Source organism: Pongo abelii, chromosome 21, assembly GCF_028885655.2.
Source record: "Pongo abelii isolate AG06213 chromosome 21, NHGRI_mPonAbe1-v2.0_pri, whole genome shotgun sequence".
Taxonomy (NCBI): Eukaryota; Metazoa; Chordata; class Mammalia; order Primates; family Hominidae; genus Pongo; species Pongo abelii.
In genome coordinates this window covers 33,464,499-33,488,363 of record NC_072006.2, presented here as the reverse complement: position 1 = coordinate 33,488,363, position 23,865 = coordinate 33,464,499, and the positions used below count along the sequence as shown (strand labels likewise).

The following is a 23,865-nucleotide window of genomic DNA, read 5'->3' as shown; positions in this document are numbered from 1 at the left end:
GGAAAGGACACAAGGCAAAGAATGAAAAAATAACAACCTGCTTTATAAACACAGTGGTTTCTCCCCCATCAACTCCACAGTGCCCTTGACCTTTAGATTCCTGCTTCCCAATACCCTTGGAAGGACCCCTTTAATGGGAAGAAGGGAGGTAGGAGAGAGCATTTCTTGAGTGTGGAATAAGTGTTAGTGCAATGCATTATGCCTGGTTAATTTTTTTAAAATTTTTTTTGTAGAGACAGGGTTTCCCTATGTGGCCCATGCTGGTCTCAAACTCCTGGGCTCAAGTGATCTTCCTGCCTCAGCCTGCAAGTAGCTGGAACTACAGGTGCATGCCAACAAGCCCAGCTAATTTTTTAAAAAAAATTTTTGTAGAGACTGGGTCTCCCTATGTTGCCCAGGCTGGTCTCAAATTCCTGGGCTCAAGTGATCCTCCTGCCTCAGTCTCCCAAAGTGCTGGGATTAGAGGCGTGAACCACCATTCCCAGCCTCATGGAAAGTTCGAGAACTGGCAAAACTCATCTCTCAGGTGCTAGGGAGAGGGAAGCAATTGACTAAAAGGGACAAAGGGAACTTTTGGGAACCTGGAAATGCTTATCTTGATTGAGGTGGTGCTTACATGGGTGTATATATCAGTCAAAATTCATTAAACTGTATACTTAAAAATGAGTGCATTTTATTGTTTGTAAGTTAATACTTTAATAAAGTTGATTTTAAAATAATAATAAAATAATACGAGTTAATATTTATCTAGACCTTACTATGTGCCGTCCTAGTTGTGCTTCCTATGTGTTAAGCCCTTTAACCCTCACTCCAATCTGTGACATAGGCACTCAGTGCCCCATTGCCCAAATGAGGAAATTGAAACACAGAGAAGTTTGGCAACTTTCTAAAGTGACGCAGCTAGTAAGAGGCAGGGCCTGGGTTCAAATGGAGGCAGATTTTAAGCCTATAGCTGAACAGCTAAGTCCAAGATTACCCAACTGGTTATTAGTAGAGGCAGGATTAAATCCCGGTGCCTTTCCAACGTGGTGAAGCTGGTGGAAGAGGAAAACGCATTCATTCGCTAGGGAAACATTTACTCATCCTCTACTGCAGGTCGAACTGTAGACACAGAGAGCAACAGACAAATCCCAGGCCCTTGTCGAGGAGAAAAGGGATCATGAAATAATCAGAAAAATAAATGCGAAATGCGGCCAGCGATGAAAGCTCAGAAGGCGAGCTCACCCCGACCCAAACGCGCAATACTAACCGGGAGTGTAAGGAGGCCACGCCCTCCTCACGTATTTGTGCCCAAATGAGCTGCCTCCCCAGCGTGCACCAAATTCCTGAGCCACCTGCTCCGAGCTCGATTTCCCTTTCAAGCTGTGTGTTCTGCGGGGGCAGGGAGAGCTGCAAGGGCTCATCTTTCAGGACATGCTGCAAAGGCCCTTTGAAGTCATCCGCCCTGCTCTTGGCACCTTGCGCCTGGAGCTGAGCTCTTGCAAAAATGACCCCTGTGTATTCCGCTGGTGCGGCCGCCCAGCCCAGGCAGTCGCTGTCCAGAGCAGGGGAAGCAGCAGCGCGGGCGACAGCTGGGAGAGCCAAGGCCCTGAGGGAGGACCCTGCCTCAAGCCAAGCAACCAGGCCCTGCGGCCCTCTCCCCATCCCTGTGTGGCCCTGGCGCAAGGAACCGGGACGGGGCTTTCAGGCCTTGAAGGGCAGACTTGCTCCACCAAACATTCCCATCGTTGGCTGATGGAGGGCCCCGAGCTGGGCGCTGTGGGTATGTTATCCTATCTACTTCTCTCGGTAGCCCTGCACCAACGCCTCTGGTTCCCAGGTGAGCACAGAGAAGCAGCTGACTTGCCCAAGATCACACAGTACTGCAGGAATAGAATTGGCGTCTGGACCTCTCCCCTAATATCCCACGGCCTCCAGAATCTCACCTGAGCCCCTCTCCATCCCCTTCTACACCACTTAGTGAATGTTCTTTCAGAGGTTAGACCCTATAAATTCATTTCCTGGCTCCTCCATTTCCTAACTGCGTGACCTTAAGCAAGTTTCTTAACCTGTCTGTGTCAGCGTCCTCCTCTGTAGAATGGTGACAAAAACTGTACCTATCCCAGAAGGTTACTGTGAGGACCAAGTGAGACAAGACAATAAATCTAAAAGTGGTTAAAACGGTGCCCAGATGATAGTGAGCCCTCAAAAACTAGTCACTATTCTAATTCCATAGACTTGATTAATTTCTAGTTTTTCATAAGTGGATTTACATCTATACATTTAAGGCACCTTTTCAAGTAAGACATACAGGTCTACTTCATTCTTTCAAGCAGCTTTGTAACATTCTTATATTCATTCATTCACCAAACGTGTAGAGCAGGCAGCTCCTGTACACCAGGCAAGGGCACACAACACACTCAGTCCTTGCTCTGAGTTCTCATGGGAGGGATAATTGACAAATGCATGAATAAATAGTTGAGAGCATTTCACCTTATACTGAGTGCTATGAAGAAAATAAGATGGGGCCAGGCACTGTGGCTCATGCCTGCAATCCTAGCACTTTGGGAGGCCGAGGCGGGCAGATCATTTGAGGCCAGGCATTCAAGACCAGCCTAGGGTTTTAGTAGAGAAAATCCATCTATACTAAAAATACAAAACAAAACAAAACAAAACAAAAAAATGCTGGATATGGTGGTGCATGCCTGTAATCCCATCTATTCTGGAGGCTGAGGCACGAGGATTGTTTAAACCTGGGAGGCAGAGTTTGCAGTGAGCCGAGATCTCACCACCACACTCCAGCCTGGGTGACAGAGTAAGACTCTGTCTCAAAAAAAAAAAAAAAAAGAAAAAAGTAAAAATAAAAGATGGACAAAGTGTTAGAGAGACACCGGTTGGGAGAGGGGAAATAATTTACAGAGAGTGTGTGAAGTCCCCAGGAATATGGCATTTTACTGCCACCGGAAGGAAGAGAAGGAAGGAGCATGGAGCAATCCAGGCAGAGGAAGCAGCCAGGGCAAAGGCTGGGAGGCTGGACTAAGCTCAAGTGTGATTCAACTGGAGGTAGAGAATGAGCATTTTTGAAACCCAGGTTGGAGAGTCAGGCCAGGGCCCAATGAGACAGCGCCTGTGGATTTTATCCTGAGAGACATGTGAAGTCCCTGAACCCAGGGGTCCTGCAGCTGTGTAGGAACAGATTGGAGAGGCACCAATGGAAGAACCAGGAAGTTTGTCAGGCTACAGGATTCAGAGGCACGGGCAAGAGGCGATGGTGGCGGGGACTAGGGATGCAGCCTCCAGCCTGGAACACGCCTCAGTGGCAGAGCCCACGGGACCAGCTGATGGGGAAGACAGAGTTGAAGGAAAAAAAGAAACAAGTTGCCACTGGCAGATGTCAACATAATAATTTAATTAACGAATTCCCTATTGATGGAGAGCTGGACTGTTTCTATTTTTTTCCTACTTGCAAACAATTTTGTCTTAAACATTATTGCATAGATATCCCCAGATGTGAGATGCTTGGATCAAAGGCGTGAACTTTTTTTTAATCATATCCAGATGGCCACATTGCCTCCATTCCACTTGTGTCCAACATGCAGGAGTTCCAGTTTCTACCCTGGAACTTTCTCCTCCTGCTGTGCTCCCGGGGACACTCTGCCCAACCCCTCCACCTCTGGCACAGACCCGGTCTCCAGTGCATTTGTATTTCTTGCTGCAATCTGGAATTATAAGTTGTTAAGAAGAAAACCTCAGAACCAGGCTAAGTGGCTAAAAAGACTGCCCAAGGGCCTCTTTTTCCAGCAGGAGGCAGAGAGAGGCTTCCAACACCCTGAAGAGGGCCAATTTACCCCTATTCTTCCAAATACAAGGAATTGGCTTTTTTTCCCCCCTGTTCAGGCCTGAAAACAAGCCAGAGCATTGAATGGCCATGAAAACAAGCAGTGAAAACAGGCCCTGAGGTTACAGGAAACCCTTCTCCCCACCACTCTCTGAGCAGCGGGAAGGAAGGGAGCCACTGTCCTCTGGGTCCTCTGCCCTTCAGCCCCCCTGGAGGCCCACTGGCCTTCCCCATCTCACATCTGATCAATGCCCCCTGGTTGTGGCCACCATCTGCTGCCTGACCCCCATTCCATGCCAGCTTTTGCTACCAGAGTTTCCTTTTCATAAGTGGCCTTTTTTAAAGGAAGTATTTTCTTTTAATCAGCAGTCACTGCATCTGTAACAGTGCTGAAGCAGAATTTTGTTATTTTCCCATCACTTAGCGCTTATCCATTCCATTTATTTGGGGGAAGAGTCGCTAAGATTTCAGAGATTCGTAACTCGCTTGTGCATGGTATCTGATTTTCACTTTGGCATTTGGAGATGCTTTTGAATGTGGTTTATGTTATCTTTCCAAGACTTACCTGGTGAGTTACTTAATCAAGAGAGGATTTTGAAACATACTGCTTCTTAATATCTTGTCTTTTGTTTTTGTTTTGTTTTTTTGAGACAGAGTCTCACTCTGTCGCCCAGGCTGGAGTGCAGTGGCATGATCTTGGCTCACAGCAACCTCTGCCTCCCAAGTTCAAGCGATTCTCCCACCTCAGCCTCCCAAGTAGCTGGGATTACAGGCACACACCAGCACACCTGGCTAATCTTTGTATTTTTAGTAGAGACGGGGTTTCGCCATGTTGGCCAGGCTGGTCTCGAACTCCTCAGGTGATCCACTCACCTTGGTGTCCCAAAGTGCTGGGATTACAGGCGTGAGCCACCGTACCCAGCCTATCTTGTCTTTTAAAACAAGTGACTTCTTTTTAATAGCAAAATAAATGGATAACAACTCTTTGACACTGCTAGTAACTATTATTAATTGACTGCTTAGGAAATGTCAGCTGCCAGGCTGGGCTCATTCCCATTGGATCTTCTCTGCAACTCTCTAAGGGAGGTGTGAGTTTTTGTATACATTTAATGTGTGAGGACACCAAGGCATGGAGAAGTTGACTATTAGTAACTTACCCAAAGTTACAGACCAGGGCAGAACTGAGGTGCAGATTCCATACTCCCCAGGGCCCTTCCTTTGTAACCATGGTTACAAAGCCTCTCAGAGGGAAGGCGGCGGGTTCTCCTGCAGGTCACTGTGGCAGTGACATGGGCAGGGGTGGTAGACAGACACATGTTCCCGTTTGTTCTTACTCTTGTCCGTGGCAGCCCTTCCTTCCGACTGCTGGTCCAGCCGATCCATGGGCCTTCCAAGTCCACACTAGAGGAAGAATCCCTTGTTCTAGATGACTCCTAAAGGCTCAGCATCTCTAATTCTCTGATGCGATGCTGACTAAGGCACAGGGGTTTCAATTCTATTTAGGAAGTGACCTGTTCCCCTCCATCTAGACTAGACAGAGTTAACAAATAAAAATATAGGACCCCCAATCACATTTGAATTTCATAAAAATGATGAATACTTTTAGTATATATCATGCAATATTTGAGATATAAAAATCACTTGCTGTTTGTCCGAAGTTCAGATGTAACTGGGCATAGATATCCTGTATTTTTCTCTGTCAACCCTCTCTCCGTCCCCCAGTAGATGCCCTTCTAGACAGACCTGCCAGACTGAGCCGCTTCCATCAGCCAGACATGAGGATAAGAGCATTTAGGTAGGTGCTTGGTCAGCATGGAAGAGCCTTGGGGAACTGGGTGGGATGGGACAGGCTGACAAGCCTTACAGGGCCTTGGTTTCCCTGTCTTGGCTACAATGTGGAGCTCGGAAATCCCCAAGGAGCCCACCGTCCACACACTGATGGTCACTGCTTTTAACATAAAGTCCAGCTTCCCTAGTGAGGCATTGAAAGGCCCTGTCTGCCACCCCCCCTCACCTCCTGCCCAGCTCACACAGCCACCTGGAAGGACTTAAGAGTCCCTCCCAAAACAACATCTTCTCATCTATACCTTCACTCTTCTTGCCTGGAGAGCCTCTCCCTCTCTTGTGTGCTGTTTAAACTCCTATTCACCCTTTATGCCTTTAATGCCACCTCCTCCCAGAAGCCTTCCCTGACCACTGCAGGAAGAGAGGCAGTTGCATTCACTTCCCTGTCACTTTGGGCCTGTTTGACAGTTTGATTACAATAAAATTACAGCTTATGCAAGTTTAACATGCTCTTCAGACAAAAGAAAAAAGAAAAAATACAGAAAGAAAGACAAGAAGAGAGAAAGAAATTAAGTAAGGACCATGTGGCCCAATGGGCACACACCCTAAGTGGTTATGAGATAGAGGCAGAATCTGCTCTCTGAGGCTCAGTCCCCATACGCCCCTCATCCTACAGCTACCTAAGGACAAGTCTTTAAATATAAGGTGGAAAAAAAAAAAAAAAAAAAAACTAGCAGTATAGTGGGAAAGAATGAGGGATTTGGCAGGCCAGACTAACCTAAATTCAGACTGCAGCTCTGCCGCTTCCTGGCTGTATAACCCTGAACAAGTTGCTAACTCCTCTGTGCCTGGGGCTTCTCATCTGTAAAGTGAGCATAAGAAAAACACCAACCTCATAAGGTTGTTGAGAGGATAAAATGAGCTTAGCACCTGTGAAGTGCTCACAGTAGCTCCTAATACACACTGGCATTGGATTATATTATGATTTAATATTACCCCAGCCAGTACCCTCTGTGGAAGGAAGAGGAACCTGCTCCAGGGCTGCAGGGAACCCTAACTGTGCTGGACTCACTAGGAGACTGAATATCAGTCCCCAACCTAGTGTCTCTGAGGATTTGCCAGGGGTACTTTTCATTACACTTGATTTTTGCTTTCCAAGCTGACTCGACTGAGTAGCACCCTCAGAGAAATCTAACCATCAGATAGACAGTCCTGGGTGAAAATTCCCATCCACCATTTCTATAATAGTTGTGTGACCTTAAGCGAGTCACACTTTGTGTGAGCTCTGCTCACTTCACCTGTCAAATGGAGACGATGATACCCACTCCCAGGGCATGAGGAGTTAACACCTGTGCTGATGTCTGCTACCTAGTAGACACCTGATACCAAGGCCACTGTGATTAATTTACTCTTTCCACAGCAGCTGTTGTTACACTGTTTCATTTTCAGTTTACATGCTCTTCACCCCAAGGATGGGGATTCGTTCCAAGTCAGCTCAGGCTCCCATGGTCAAGTCTACACCAAAAACCAGGGAGGCACTCAAATATGACAGGGGGAGGGAGAGAGGAAGGAAGGAAGGAAGGAAGGAAGGAAGGAAGGGAGGAAAAGAAGAAGGAAGGAAGGAAAAGAAGAAGGAAGGGAGGGAGGGAGAGAGAAGGAAGAAGGAAGAAGAGGGGAAGGAAGGAAGGAAAAGAAGAAGGAAGGGAGGGAGAGAGAGAAGGAAGAAGAAAGAAGAGGGGAAGGAAGGGAGGGAGGGAGGAAGGAAAAGAGAGAGGGAGGGAAGGAGGAAGGAAAGAAGAGAGGGAGGGAGGAAGGAAGGAAGGAGAGAGAAATAAGGGAAGGAAGGGAGGGAGGAAGGAAGAAGGAAGGAAGAGGGGAAGGAAGGCAGGAAGGAAGGAAGAAGAGAGAAAGAAGGGAAGGAAGGAAGAAAGGAAGGAAGAAGGGAAGGAAGGAAGAAGGGAAGGAAGGAAGGGAGGAAGGAAGGAAGGGGGAAAGGAAGGAAAGAAGGAAGGAAAGAAAGAAGGAAGAGAAGGAGGGATGGAAGAAGGAAGAAGAGAGGAAGAAGGGAAGGAAGGAAAAGGGGGAGGAAGGGGAGAAAGGAAGGAAGGAAGAGAGGAAGGAAGGAAGGGAGGGATGCAGGAAGGAAGGAATAAGGAATTAAATTCTTCATTCTCAGGCTCCAGGCTTGTCTGACTGATCAGAGGAATGGATCAATAGCCCCCATTCATTCTCCTATCTCTTTCTGGAATCACAACTTAGGTTTGTAGCTGTCTAATTTATTATTATATGGTGCAGTTCAGGGTAATTATGCACCGTGGTATAATTTGTTATAACTTGGGCTGAGGCCTATAACTGTATAATTTATTATTATACAGTACAGTGTTGAATAATACGAAGAGTATATAATTTATTTCAGGCTTACGAGCCTAATCTGTAATCCAAATGCAGCACGCAGCCTATGCAGATGAGTTAATGTTTCTACGGAAACCTCAACTTAGATATTTCTTCATCTCTAGTTCCTTTTCTTTGGGCTTCTCAGAACACCTGTGTTACCAAGTTCCTGGTACTTTTTTTTTGGTGCAAGACTGACATGTCAGGTAGCCCTGGCCCAGGCTGAACCGGTCTTGCATATTGGGTCATGGAAAAGAAGGGCCCAGAGCTGTCACCCTGCCCAGTGACAGTTGTCATCACAGGGAGGCCACAGCTAGCCAAAGGTATTACTGGCAGCAGATGCAGAAACATGACGAGAACCCCCATTTCTGGGTCCCAGGAATGAGGAGGCTTGCAGCACCTCCATCTATTTATTAGATAACTATTCTTTGCTCCGTTCTCAGCACTGGAAATACATCATGGGACCAGGCCCCTCGTGAAGCTTGCATTCTGGAAATTAAGAGCCTCCGTCTCTCTGGTCTCTTGTTTCTTAAAGTGTGGACCCCAGACCAGCATCGTCAGCATCCTCTGGGAGCTGGTTGGGAATGCAGCATCTTAGCCGCAAGCCCCACTGAGTCTGCATTTTCTTTTTTCTTTTTCTGTTTACTTTTTTTTTTTTTTTTTTTTTTTTGAGACGGAGTCTCGCTCTGTCGCCCAGGCTGGAGTGCAGTGGCGCGATCTCGGCTCACTGCAAGCTCCGCCTCCCGGGTTCACGCCATTCTCCCGCCTCAGCATCCGGAGTAGCTGGGACTACAGGCGCCCGCCACCACGCCCGGCTAATTTTTTGTATTTTTAGTAGAGACAGGGTTTCACCGTGGTTTCGATTTCCTGACCTCGTGACCCACCCGCCTCGGCCTCCCAAAGTGCTGGGGTTACAGGCGTGAGCCACCGCGCCCGGCCGAGTCTGCATTTTCACAAGACCCCCTGGTGATTCATTCACGCTGGAAAAGCACTGCTGGAGTTGCCATATGATTTAGGGGAACAATTTTCTTCTCTACTTCCCTTCTACCCAAAATATATACCATCTCACTGAGTATTGAAGCAGAGTTCTTTTTTTTTTTTTTTTTTTTGAGACAGAGCCTCACTGTGTCTCCCAGGGGAGTGCAGTGGTGTGATCTCAGCTCACTGTAGTCTCCACCTCCCTGGTTCAAGCGATCCTCCCACCTCAGCCTTCCAAGTAGCTGGGATTACAAGCCTGTGCCACCACACCTGGCTAAATTTTGTATTTTTAATAGAGATGGGGTTTCACCATGTTGGCCAGGCTGGTTGGTCTTGAACCCCTGACCTCAAGTGATTCACCCACCTTGGCCTCCCAAAAAGTGCTGGGATAACAGGCGTGAGCCTCTGTGCCTGGCCCCTTCTTCTTTTTTTTAAAGAACATGTATTTTTTTCTTTTACCTTGGACACAGAAGTTCATTATGTACCTTTTAGAATTATAAAACAAAAATATATATATGCAAAAATCACCCAGAACCCCACCATTCAGAAGTGACACTGTTAATATTTTAATGGCCAATCCATCAGACTTTTTTATACATGCATATACTATTTTTTTTTCAAAATTTCGAGAAAAGATGCAATAGTGTTGTGTTCAGGCTCAGAAAATAATACCCCAGAATCTGGCGCTTTGACGTGCTGAACTGAAGAAGCGGTTTCAAGGTCTCTCTCTGACCTTCCCCTAGCTCCCTGTCTCTCTGATCCTCTTACTTTCCCAAAGCACCAGGAGGGGCTGTCTCCGGAATTTTCTTATCTGCCTAAGAAAGCTTCTTTCCAAGAGAAATGCAATTTCTTAAAACTCCCCGTCCCTAGGAATCTCATCGAATAACCAGGAAAGATTAACCACTGGAAAAGAGACTAGATGTAGTCACCATGCTCAGACAGACTTTCATCTATTTTTCTGAGAGCAGCTCCTAGAGATCACCTGGGAAACTTTATCTGCATAGTAAGACAATCTTTGTTTACAGTGAAGTTCTGCCCCTTACCTTCCCACTACCTCCCCCAGAGCTCAGAAGAATTTTGTCTCAAGCACTTGTTCTTTAGGCTCATTCATTTCTCCCTAAAAAATCACTTACTCCTATACCTCCCATTTCCCCTTCCCTGATGAAGAAGGGCATATAAGGGTTATTGGGTAATCATTCTCCTGCAATTCCCCTGTGTTATTCACATTAAATAATTTATTTTATTATTATTTTTTTTTTTTGAGAGGCAAGATGTTCTTCTGTTGCCTGGGCTGGAGTGCAGTGGCACAATCATAGCTCACTGCAGCCTCAAACTCCTGGGTTCAAGTGATCCTCCTGTCTCTGATTACCAAGTAGCTGGGACTGCAGATACATATCACCATGCCTGGCTAATTTTTTAAAAAAAATTTTTGTAGAGACGGGATCTTGTTTTGTTACCCAGGGTAGTCTCAAACTTCTGGCTTCAAGTGATCCTCCCACCATGGCCTCCCAAAATGTGGAATTACAGGCATGAGCCACCATGCCCGGCCTCATTAAATACAATTTCCTATGCCTTTTTCTTTTACTAATCTGTCTATTATAGTTCGTTTTCAGCAAACCTTCAGAGGACAGAGGAAAAGGTTCCCTTCGGCCCTTACAATTGCACAGTGGCTCTCAAAACTGAGCATACATTCACCTGGAAGGGTTGCTCAAACATAGATTGCTGGGCCCCACCCCCAGAGCTTTTGATCAGGAGGTCTGGGACCAGGCCTGGGATTTGGCACTTCTAACAATTCCAGGTGATGTGGGGCTGCTGGTCCAGGGACCACACCTTGGGAAGCACTGGACTCAGTGTTCTAAGATTTCCTAAGCACCAGTAGTTGGAATCCAGCTCTGCCACCCACTACCTGCCCACAGGGGAGTTAGGCTGCCTCTCCATGATGCAACTTCTGAGTCTTCAAGGACAGTACCTGCCTCATGAGATTATTATTATTATAAGGATTATATGAGTTAATTAAATTAGTAAAGCACAGAGGAAGTATTAATTATGATGAATATGCATATAATTGTTTAATCAAGATTTCTTAACAATTGTTCAAAAACATTTTTCAAGTCATTATTCTTCAACGTATTTGCTTTCAAAGGCTGTGGGCTTACCCTTCATAGTGATGTATTTATCTAGTCCACAGTCTTCAACTAAACTGTGCTGCAATGAGCATTCTCATGGATAAATCACAGTGCACCTGTCCACTTATTTCCTTAGGATATAATGTGCTAAATGTGAAATTGCTGAGGAAAATTACGTGAGCATATTTAAAACTTTTGATATGTTTTGCTAAATGGCCTTCCAGAAAAATTATACTGATTTATAATGCTACCAGCAGCATATGAGGTCATCTTTTCCTTATATTCCTATTAATATCCCATGTTATTGGTTTTTTAAAATTATGCCAGTATTTTGTTTGTTAATTTGAATTTCTGTGATGACTACTGAAGTTGGATGTCCCAGTTCCAATATCTCAGGACTTTAAATATTTTTTAAAATCCCTCAAACTTGTGTTTACAGAATGTTAACCAGCCCTTTTCTCCTCTAATGAATGAACTCTGTGTCTTGGTATCTCTCTTGTGGGAGCAGAGGCATCATCTCGCAGGTAACAGCTGCTTGATTTAAATCCCACCTGTGCTGCTGGTAACATACCTCCCATTTAATAGATGGGTGTGGACTACAGGAGGATGAAACATTAAGAGAGCAAACAGAAGGAGAGAAGTTATTTGTTCCACAAAAATTCTCTCAACATCTCCCACAGGTCAGGCCCTCTGCTAAACTTAGAGGATACAAAGACAAGGAAGTCTCAAAGTGCAGGGTGGTGGGGTGGGGGAATACACACAAAATAATGTGAAATATAACAGTGCAAATGAGAACAATGGGGTAGGAATCTCATGAAAGAAATGATGGTATTTTGAAGTCATAGAGGACCTGGGTTCAAATCCTGTTTCTTTCAACTCCTAGCTTTGGGCAGTAATATGCAAAGACTATCTATTTTTAGGCTTAAACTAGTTAAAATAACAGGTAAAAAATACCTGGAAACAGGAAGCCTTACCTGTTTACAGGAATCTCACAATTGCAGCCCAAGGGCCAAATATAGCATACAGAAGGTCTTGTTTGGTGCATCGAGTATTTTTAAAAAAACAAATTTAGTAGAGGAATTAGGATGGCTTAGATCAATAGTTCTCCATCCTGGTTGCCCAACTGAAACACCTGGAAATATATTGGTTCCTTTAGAAGATATCTGGGCTCATTCACTGACTTCTCCTTCTGGTCAAGGTAGAGTAACAGAGAATGGGTTTATCCTCTTAGCTGAAACAAAAAAATCTGGGGAAAATATGTGAATCAACAGTTTTCAAGACATTGGACATCAGGCAACACAGAACCGTGATCCCTGAGAGAGAGAAAACCAAAGAGAGCCTAGCAATTGCCTCTGCTTGCTATCTGGAAAGAGTTTTCAGGCCACGGCACAGGACAGGGAGTCCAGGTAGAGCCCAGGGGTCTTCCTGAGTTGAAGAGATGGAGCTGGGTGGCTGCTATGGTTAGAATGTTTTTGTCCCCTGTAAAAATTTATGTTGAGGCTGGATGCAGTGGCTCGCGCCCTTAATCCCAACACTTTGGGAGGCCAAGGCAGGAGGATTGCTTGAGGCAGGCATTCAAAATAAGCCTGTACAATGTAGTGAGACCCCATCTCTACAAAATAAATTTTTTTTAATTAGCCAGGCATGATGATGCACACCTGTAGTCCCAGCTACTCAGGAGGCTGAGGTGGGAGGAACACTTGAGTCTAGGAGATTAAGGCTGCAATGAGCCATGATTATACCGCTGCACTCCAGCCTGGTTAACAGAGCAAAACCTTATCTCCAAAAAAAAAAAAAATTTAAATTTATGTTGAAACTTAACCCCTGATGCAATAGTGTTGGGAGATGGGGCCTTTTGGAAGGTGTTTAGTCATGAGGACTCTGCCCTCATGAATGGATTAATGTTGTTATAAAAGGGCTTCATGAAGGGAGTCTATCCTTTTGCCCTTCTGCTTCTGCCATATAAGGACACAGCATTTCTCCCCTCTGGAGGACACAGCATTGAAGGCGTCATCTTGGAAGCAGAGAACAGCTCTCACTAGACACCAACACTGGCTTCTTGATCTTGAACTTCACAGCCTCTAGAACCATGAGAAATAAATTTCTGTTCTTTATAAATTACCCAGCGTTGGGTATTTTTGTTGTAGCAATGCAAACACATTAATCCAGAGGCCAAGGCATCTGGAGTTCACAGGGCAGAGTATCACTGAGAAGAGAGCTTGTGGGGAGGAGCAGGTAAAAGAGCACAGGTGAGCTCTGGCGATCAGCAGAGAGCCCCTCCTGTCTTCTGAGTACTAATGAACACGTGCATGTGTGAAACCTACCTGAGGCCAGCAAAGAACCACCTGATTAGATTAGAGGGAACAACCCCAGTTGCCCACACAGGGCTGGGAATAGTCTCTGTTCTTAGGAGCCAGAGTGAAAAACCTCACAGGGCTTTAGGCAGATAAGTCACAAGGTTTTTGCCTTAGTGGCTGGACAAAATTTGCTCTAAACATTGATATGGTCCCATCTAAAAATGTTTAAAAGCAAAGATTAAACTAATTCCAAGGAACTTGACTGTGTCCCAGAAAAAAAAATCAAACATATTTATAGAAACATGCACAAAAAAACCTAGTACATGATGATGTAAATTCAGTGTCTGGTATCCATTAAAAAAAATTGCCAGGCATGCAAAGAAGCAAGGAAATTCAATCCATTAATGAGGAGAAAATTCAATCATTGGAAACTGACCCAGAAATGACACAAATGATAGAAATGATAAATAAAGACATTAAAACCATGATTATAGCTGTATTTCATAGGTTCAGGAAACGAGAGGAAGGACTGAGTATACTAAATTGTGACATGGAAGACAGCAAAAAGACTCGAATAAAAAAGATTAGTGAACTTAAATATACAGCAAGAGAAACTATCCAAAATGAACCATAGAGAAGAAAAAGACTGAAAAAAAAATGAACAGAGCATCAGCGAAATGTGGGACAACTTCTAGTGTAATATATATACACACAATACACACACACTCATACATAGATATGTATATAAGCAGATAGATATATTTATAAGCAGATAAATATATACATATGTGTATATATATGTGTGTATAGAGAGATCAAATATATATATATGAGAGAGCTTGAAGGAGAAATAATGGTTGAAAACTTGCCAAATTTGATGTGAACAAAACTCACAGACCCAAGGAACCCAATGAACCCTAAGCACATTAATTTATCACAGTCTCTACCTTCTACTTCCGACTGATATTATACCACTTTGCCTTACAAGATTATACTTGAGACTCTCACAACATTTAAAAAATGACACCAAGGGCCATTACAATCAAATTACTCAAAACTAGACATAAACAAAAAATCTTAAAAGCAGCCAGAAAATAAACAACCCAGGTTATATATACACATGAACAAATATAAGGCCGGCATCAGATTTCTCAAAAGAAACAATGCAAGTAAGAAGACAGTAGAGTAACATCTTTAAAACGCTCAGAGAAAAATAAAGTCAACCTAGAATTCTACATCCAGCAAACATGTCTTTTTAAAAATGAAAGCCTGGGCAACATGGCAAAACCCCATCTCTACAAAACACACACACACACACACAAATTAGCCGAGCATGGTGACACATGCCTGTAGTCCCAACTACTCAGGAGGCTGAGATGGGAGAATCACCTGAGCCTGGGGAGATCGAGGCTGTAGTGAGCCAAGATCACACCACTGCATTCCAGCCTGAGTGACAGAATGAGAACCTGTCTCAAAAAAAAAAAAATCAAACTAAAGATGTTTTCAGATATCCAAAGGCAGGAAAAATTCATCACCAGCATACCTGTATACAAAAAAAGTGTTGGTAAGTCCTTTAGGCAAAAAAAAAAGAAAAAGATAACAGATGGGAGTCTGAATCTACACAAAGGAATGAAGAGCACTGGAAATGACAAATATGGGCAAATAAAACCCCTCTTTTCTCTTACTTTAAAAATCACTTTAGAAACAAATTTGACTATTTAAAGCAAAAATAACAACAGTGTACTGTGGAGCTTATAATATATGAAGCAATACTATGTATAACAACAATAACACAAAGGCCAACAGGGGAGAAACGGGAGTATAATGTTGTAAGGTTCCAATTCTATATGTGAAGTGGTATAATATCATCTGAAAGCAGACTGTGATGTTAGAGATGTGTATTATAAACTCCAAAACAACCGCTAAAATAAATTGACAAAGAATTATAGCTAATACACCAACAAAAGAGATAAAATGGAATCATAAAAAATATTAATCTAAAAAAGAAGCAGAACAAAAAAGAAACAAATAACAAATGGGAGAAACAGAAAATAAATAGCAACATGGTGGATTTAAACCCAACCATATCAATTATCACATTAAATGTAAATGGTCTAAACACCCAAATTAAAGAGGCAGAAATTATCAGATTGGAACTTGCCAAGGTCATCTCCTAGACAGAGGTGGGGGTGGGCAGCCCTGGCAGCTGTGCTCTAGCATCTCATTTTGTTGCCTCTTAGACATGTGGTCCCTTCTCTGTGGGCCAAAATGGAAGTCAGGACGCTCTGTGCCAGGAGTAGAGAGTGGAGACTTCCCAGCGTGTGCTATGGTAATGTCAATGCAGAGCAGCACTGAGTTAACCTCAGAAAGCAGCTGCTAGCACCTGTGAATGAGTCTTCATTCACCACCACCTTCTCCCCGAGATCACTGGCTCTGATTCCAGAGTTCACCTGACTACCATAATCCTAGCAGCTGGGTAACCTCTGGGCAGCCCATCCCACCCTCAGGACAGTGATCTGCCAGCCAGCATTAGAGACAGGATCTCCCTGTGAAGACAAACGCTTGGAAACCAGCCCTAAATGCCAAGCAACCAGATTGTTTTCCCCACTTGATGTCATGTGAGACTTTGTCCAATGTTTGCAGAGCTTCTCCTGTGGCAGGATAAGTGGCCAGGCTGGACACACAATCTCAGAGGACCCAGGAAGCATTATTGGTCTAATTTAAACCCAGACATCCATAGAGATATTTTGTTCATTCATTCATTTGTCCATAGAACGCTTGTTGAGTGAGTACCTTCTGTGTGTCAGGCACTGTTTTAGACACTGAGAAAGCAGTGAAGACTGTGAAAAGGCTTGTGTCTCCCAGGGGCTTGCAGTCTAGTGAAGGGAGAAAGACAGATATGCAATGAAGTATGATGACTGGTAAAATAGCAATCTTGACAAGGTCTGATGGATGCACCCAACCAGGTTTTGAAGGATGAGCAAGAGTCTTCGCGGGGGACAAGGCAGGGAAGGCCACCACAGGCAAAGGTCCAACAGTTACAAGATGGCAAAGGTGAGTAGAAGTGGGATGTGTTGGGAATATCTGGGGCTCTGGTCTGCATGGATAGTACACGTGAGGAGGTAAGAGCCAGGCAAGCCTGGAGAAATAGCATGTGCCAGATGATAAAGAATCTGAATGCCTGGCCAGGGAGTTTGGACTTGACCCCCTGGCCTGGAACAAAGTGTCTTTAAAGGATTTTATGCAGGTGGGTGGCATGAGGATATTGGAGCTTCAGGGAGGCTACTCTGGAGGCAGAGGAATGGGCATGTGGGGTCAGGGGGAAGCCGCTAGAGGCAGAGAGGTGAGAGACAGGGCTGGTAGGGAGAGGCTGGCATAATGGGGGTCAGAGTTAGGTAAATATCTGTCTAGCTGACAAGGAGGAGGTGATGAAAAGGTGAAAGGGGCAGGGCCTGGAGACCTAACAGACACGGGGGAGGCGTGGAAGCTGGGGAGGGCTGTGCTGGAGCTGATCTAGAAGATGTTTCTGTGGGGGTATCACAGCCCAGGGTATCACCACAGACAAAGGGGAGGGCTGTGGGGGGGCAGTGTTCTCTTCACTGCAGGCTCTGACAGTGATGAGGAGAGGTGAGCCCTGTTACCAACAACACTATGGGTAGCCTGGATTTCTTGCAATCATATGGGACTGCCCTCTCAAGCTGATGAAGGAGGTCAGAGGGGGACTGGGGTAGACAGAGCACCAAATGTGGCCATCCTCACAATACACAAAGCTAAGAATCTCAGGAAGCAATGCCTGGGAGAGTAGTGGGTGTGGTCTCTCCACTGCCTCCCTGCCCTTCCTAAGATCCAGCCACACTTGCCCGTCCCCAATCACGCTGTGCCCACTCTGCCTCCAAGCATGTATATATGCGATTCCCTCTGCCTGAAACTCCTACTGCCTCCATCCTGCTCAATGTGGCTAACTTTTCCTTTAGGACTCAGCCTGGATTTCCCAGCCCTCAGGTGACTTAGGGTTCCTCTGTGCCACCCTCCCCTAGCTTCTTGTCACATTTCTAATCACAGTGATATGGTGCCCTTTCTTCTTGTCACTCACCACTACTAGATGGTAAGTGCCTTGGAGGTTGAAATGGGTTGTATTATTTCTTAATTTTCAGGGTCAGCATGAGGCCTGAAAGAATGGACAGGCAATGTAGGGGTGGATAGAGGGAAGAAGGGAGAGATTGATGGAGGAGTGACTGGAGGAACCATAGATGGAGAGAAAGGAAGGGAGGGAGAAAAGAAGGAGGGAGAAATGGAAGGAAAGAAAGAAGACGGAGATATGGGTGGACAGGGGAATGGATGGATTTATGAGGGATTGATGGATGTATAGGAGGAAGGAAGGATGGATGGTTGGAGAGATTTACAGACACATGAGAGTAGGAATTAGTGAAGGAATGAGTAAATGATTGATGGAGTAGGAGAATGAGCAAATAATGAGCAGGTGAATAAATAAATAAATGATCAAAAGAATGAATGAGCAAGTGAATCAATGTTTGAGTGGATGGATGAATAAGTAAATAAGAAAATAAGTGACTGAGAGAATGGATGAATAAATAAGTCAGTAAACTCTTTGCATAAAATAAAATAAAAAATAAATGGATTGGTGAATGAGCTGATAAACAAAAGTAGTTAGTAAAGAAATATCACTGGTCATCTGAGCCTCCCCACCCAGCAATATTTGTAGCCCTAATTTCTTCAGCCAGTTGTGGACGTGGCTGTATCCCCAGTGCTTATAACTGTATCTGGTGCATAGTAGGTATTCAATAAACATTTGATGAATAAATCAATGGATGAATGAGTGTCAGTAGACCCACTGACCCAGTGCTGTGGCAAACACTGAGGTTTATATTAGGAGCCTGGTTTCTAATCCTAGCCCTTTGCTTTTCAATGATGTTACTTTGAGCTCAGGCCCTTTCTTCTCTGAGCCTGTTTCTCTGTCTGTAAAATGGAAAAATTGCCTTTATTTGTCAAGGCTAAGGTAAAGATGTAATTGTTACCAGAAAGGGGTCCTGATCTAGACCTCAAGAGGGGGTTCTTGGACCTCACACAGGAAAGAATTCAGGGGAAGTTCATAAAGTGGAAGTGAGTTTATTAGGAAAGTAAAGCACACACAGAGCAGTGGCGTGGGTTGCTCAACTGAGTATACTTAACAGTTATTTCTTGATTACGTGCTAAACAAGGGGTGGATTATTCATGAGTGATCCAGGAAAGGGGTGGGCAATTTCCAGAACTGAGGGTTCCTCCCTGCTTTAGACCATATAGGGTAACTTCCCGACGTTACCATAACATTTGTAAATTGTCACGGGTGCTGGTGGGAGTGTCTTTTAGCATGCTAATGCATTATACTTAGTGTATAATGAGCAGTGAGGATGACCAGAGGTCACTTTCATCACCATCTTGGTTTCAGTGGGTTTTGGCTCGTTTTTGTTTTGTTTTGTTTTGTTTTTTTAACCACATCCTGTTTTATCAGCAGGGTCTTTGTGACCTGTATCTTGTGATATTAGTCCTGCCAACCTCCTATCTCATCCTGTGACTAAGATTGTCTGACCTCCTGGGAATGCAGCCCAGTAGGTCTCAGCCTTATTTTACCCAGCCCCTATTCAAGATGGAGTCACTCCTGTTTCAATGTCTCTGACACAATAATAAGAGCCGCATGGCAAAAATAAGGGCTCAACAAGTGTTCATTCACTCCAGTCCCCCCATTCTTTTTGTACTACCTGAAATCCCTCCTGAGTTTTTTAAAATTATAAAGCCCATACTATGTCTCTTCTCTCACAGAAGCACACTTTCTCATTTGCACATCTGAGCAGCTGAATTTCACCCATAGCACTTCCCGGGGTTTGGTCAAAGGAGACAAAGACTCTCTCCTTTGACACAAACTAGTCTGTCTCCTCTGAGTCCTCCACTTGACTAGGCGGCCTCTCTGTCCTTGTAGACTCCAGCTGGAGCAAGAATCCTGCTAAATCAGTTTAGCAAAAATCCCCACTCTTGGTATCCGACCACTGTGGATATCTGATCAGCTTGGCCTGCCTTCAGCAATAATCCTATCACGTTAGTTTAGCCAGAAAATCCCTGAGGTTTCCTCTTAGTAATTTTCCATCCATGGACCCCTGCCCTGCTCCTTGGTTATAAATTCTCACTTGTCCCTGTTGGAGTCAGAACTGAGTGCCATCTCTCTCCCCACTATGAGACCCTATTGTAGCGATCCCTGTATCTATCGCCAGGGGACCTTGAATCGGCCTCACCACCTTCAGCGAGTGCCACGAATAACGTTTTCTTTAAGAGTTCTAGGCTCATGAAAAGCTCTTCCTCTCAGACGTTCCAACCTTAGTTGAGAGCTCTCAACATTTATAGTTTACTATTTTTGCTTTTATCATCATCATCATCATTGAAAATTTCCCCCAGAGCTTCAGGCAGAGCTAGGTAGACAAAATACTTCGGGCCTGTTTTTATCTTCGTTTTTAATTTTAAACGGAGAAAACATGGGATGGGTGGAGGAAGCAAAAGTGCTTTCTACTCGAGTGAGGTTTAAATTTCTGAACGCCACTATCCAAGCTCACTCTCCACTGGTTCCGATGAGAGCTGGGGCAAACCGTGTTTCCCTTTCTTTGCAGTGTGGAAATTGCCTAATCATTTGCAGGCTAAGAGGAAAGACCGCACTGCCGAACAACATATTTTAATAGGAAGCACCAAGACTTCTCATCTTAATGCTAACGACCGCCCGTTTATATTAGATGATCCCCTGAGCGCCTTTCTTTTTGTCTCCTTGAGTTTGAACCGTTAAGACCACCTGGACGGTGGGGAAATCGTCCCTCAACGTGCATTGCTCATCTCGCCACGAGGGGGCGCTCCCAGATCAGAGACATGCCGCTGCCGCCCACCCGCCTCGCGGCCGCCACCTCTTGTGCATGCATCATCTTCGCGCACCTGCCCAGAAGGCGAGGCCAGGGGTCTCCTGCCCCATTAAGACTCCCTGAAGTCCAGGTGCAGCCCTGAAGGCTAGAGCAAGGTCACTACCGAGGAACAAGATGTTCTGTGAGACGTCCCAGGATCTCTGTGAAAACTCTGGACCTCTGGGAAGTCAGTGGGGACTGCACTGAGGGCCTACTATGTGCCAGGGCTTTATGTAACCCAAGTTATTCACTCCACAAACACTGAGGGCCTGCAGAGGTGGCTGTCCAAGAAGGGAAGGAAGCTGAGGGTGAAGGAGGGAGCCTGACCCTCAGACCAGTTTCCCGGGCAGCCAGCAGAGCATTCTGCAGCATGTTGCCAAGCAAGAAAGTGGTCTCAGCTGTGCACTAGCTTCAGCCTGCTCCTAGGGGAGCTCTGGAATGGGAGCTGCACTACCACGAGGTGAGTGACTGGTCTTTTGCGCCCCCAGATCTGGAGTGGGGAGGGGTATGACAGCCAGAATCAGGGGCCTAGATGTGGCTCCCATAGCATACCCCCAAATGTCAGCAATGATTGTTTTCAGATTGTGGTTATGTTGAGGATCCGTCCCTTAGGCAGAGAGCATGGAGGTAGCTCTCAGAGACACCCTCTCTTCCAGGGCTCCCCAGGGCTCCTCAGTGTCAGCCCCAACTCTTTCATGAGAGTGTGCTAGGACCTCCTTCTCCAAAAGAAAATCTCCAGTGAAGATCAATGTGTAACCTTGGGAGGTTGAGATGAGAGAGATGATGAGATGATATGGTGGGGATCCTTTAGGAGTTCCCAAGGCCTGCTGGTGCTCTCTGCATACTCACCTGTGCCCAAACTGCACCAAGCTCATTCTCGACACTTTTCCTCTTTCTCTCTCCCAATCCAGTCAGGTGCCTTGTCCTGCCGATTCCATACCCTTAATGTTCCCTACCCAGACTGGCAGTTACCGTGTGGTTAGCAGACAAGCAAGGACTTTGGGGGTTACCCCAAAACCCCAACTTAGCTCTTGAGTGAATTCGGGAATGTCAGTGTGGAAGGGATTTTTTGGATGCAGAAAAGGTTTCTTGCAAGTACTTGTTACTTAATATTCAATGTAATATAGTAGCTTAAAAAAAAACCCTAGTCATTCTTAAGCCTTTAAGTTCAATTTACAAAACTTATTATTCGATTTCTATGCAGTCAGTTTCAAGGGGCTTTTGATTAATGGTCAATCGACTCATACTCGGTTAAATGATTTGTACCATTTGCAAACTTGGTTAATTAAATTATCTTCAACATTTTACACAGGACTTACTAATTTAACATATTCAATTTCCTTTTTTAAACACTTTCATTGCCTGACCTGACAAGCAAAACTTTCCAAAGTACTTAAACCACTTTGGAAAATCTAATTTAAAAACTTATACAACAGTGAATCTCAAGATCTCTTATACATTCTGGAGTCATTTATAAATTTAGTATAAAAAGATTCGTGTGCTTCTCAACGGAAGAATCACAAGTCTAAACTCAATTACATATTTTAAATAGGAGTCACAAGGCTAATTTGTTCATACTCTAATATGCAAAAAAATCCTCTTCAATGTTATGAATACTTTAAATACCAACTACACAATAATATGGGTTTGACTTCTAAACCTTTGTGGGTTTAAAAGATATCTGCCCAGTGATGAAAAAGTTCTCTATTTTAAGGTAATTGGAGTGACGTCTTTCAGTAGATTGTACTACCTCAGGGGCAAAGGTTTCATATTGTGGCAGAAACTGCTGGATCCCCAATATCCGTGCTCTCCTGCCTCCTTAGAAATAGAACCTCAGACTCTAAATGGGCCAATTGGTCACCTAGAATAAAGATGGCGTTTCCCAGCCTCCTTGCATCTAAGTGTGGCCATGTGACTCAGATCTGGCCAGTGAGATAAGCAGAAATGTTATGTAGCAACTTCCAGAAAAGACACCTGGTGCGTATGTCCTTTCTCCCTCTTTTTTATTCGTTCCTCCATCTTGCCACCTGGACCATAGATGTTGATATGGTTTGGATATTTGCCCCTGTCCACATTTCATGTTGAGTTGTAATCCCCAGTGTTGGAGATGGGGCCTGGTGGGAGGTGTTTGGATCATAAGGGCGGATCCCTCGTGAGTGTCTTGGGCCATCCCCTTGGTGGTGAGCGAGCTCTTGCTCTGAGTTCACAGGAGATTTGGTTGTTGAAAAGTGTGTGTGGCACCTCCCTCGACCCCCGTCTCTCTCTCTCTTGCTCCTGCTTTCACTGTGCGATGTGCCTGCTCCTCCTTCACGTTCCACCATGATTGTAAGCTTCCCGAGGCCTCCCTAGAAGCTGAGCAGATGCCAGCACTATGCTTCCTGTACGGCCTGCAGAACCATAAGCCAGTTAAACTGCTTTCTTTATAAATTACCCAGTATCAGGTATTTCTTTGTAGCAATGCAAGAACAGCCTAACGCAGGTGTAGTGGTTGGATTCCAGTCACTGTCTTGGACCTAGAGGTCCAGGGTCCCCCTTTAGGGCTGGTGGTGTGATGGGCTATAGAAGAATCTTGGGATTCTGACAACTTCATGAACAGAACATCCACTTCAACCTGTGAGAGATTGTTTGGGAAGATCCCTCCCATCCCAGTGCTTCTTAGCAATGTGACTTTGCCCTCTTCCCATCAAGAGATGAAGTCTGTTTCCCTCCCTTGAATTGGATGTGTCCCTGAATCAACCCAGCACTGTGCTCCCACCTCCATGTGGCAAAATTGGCATTGGGTGACTTTTGGGGCCTGACACTCCCATGTGAGAAAGCCAGCCTAGCCTCCCAGAAGATGAGGGTCTCCAGCCAGGAGCACCAGCTGCCGGCACTGGAGTGAGCCCACGTAGGACCCTTCTGCCCAGGCCACCTTCCAGTTGCCTGCAGTTTCAGGAGGGAGCCCAGGAGAAACCCACAGGGGAAGTTCACCAATGTGCAAAATATGAAGTGTAAATTGTTGTTTTCAGCCACTAAGTTTTAGGGTGGTTTGTTGATGCAGTGAAAGCTAAATAAAATCCAGCCCTGGGCTGCCCACCTCTGACTTTTTCATGAGAAAGAAACTTTGATCTTGTTTAGGGCATGATGGTTTTGGGTCTTGGGTGAACGGAATCCTGATGCACACATGCACCTCTGGACCAGAGATTTTTGCTTTGATGTGATACCTCAGTGGCCAGGGTGATTCTCTCTTGCTGCTGATGGATGTGCTGAGCCCTTTTTTTTTAATCGGTTGCTATGACAACAAAGGACTCCATTTCCTCTAAAGAGGTGGGTATCTTGTGGGCAATTAGATTCTGGCCATACCATTACCTAATTCTTCTGTCTGATCTGAGACCAGAGTTCCCTCCACCTCCCCCCACCATCCCCCGACACTCCCCGCCTTGCCCTCCTCCTGCCTAGGAGGTCAAAGCTGGCTTCCTTTGCTAATCTCCTTATTGCTTAATTGAATTCTGAAGCTGTTTCTTGCCCTTGCTGTCTGCTCAGGCTGCAACTCAGATAGA

At 45.1% G+C, this 23,865-nt stretch overlaps 1 protein-coding gene across 1 annotated transcript in view; it reads left to right on the top strand.

The window, feature by feature from the left end:
- The first annotated feature begins 937 nt into the window (after nucleotides 1–937).
- The window catches only part of LOC100443363 (uncharacterized), a 61,014-nt gene continuing 38,086 nt past the window's right edge, over nucleotides 938–23,865 (top strand). The window contains exons 1-3 of the mRNA XM_002830089.4: nucleotides 938–1,762; nucleotides 5,543–5,612; nucleotides 20,048–20,786. Of these exons, the coding sequence (XP_002830135.1) occupies nucleotides 1,414–1,762; nucleotides 5,543–5,612; nucleotides 20,048–20,063 (435 nt within the window). The 5' untranslated portion in view covers nucleotides 938–1,413 and the 3' untranslated portion in view covers nucleotides 20,064–20,786. The remainder of the gene's footprint in view (nucleotides 1,763–5,542; nucleotides 5,613–20,047; nucleotides 20,787–23,865) is intronic.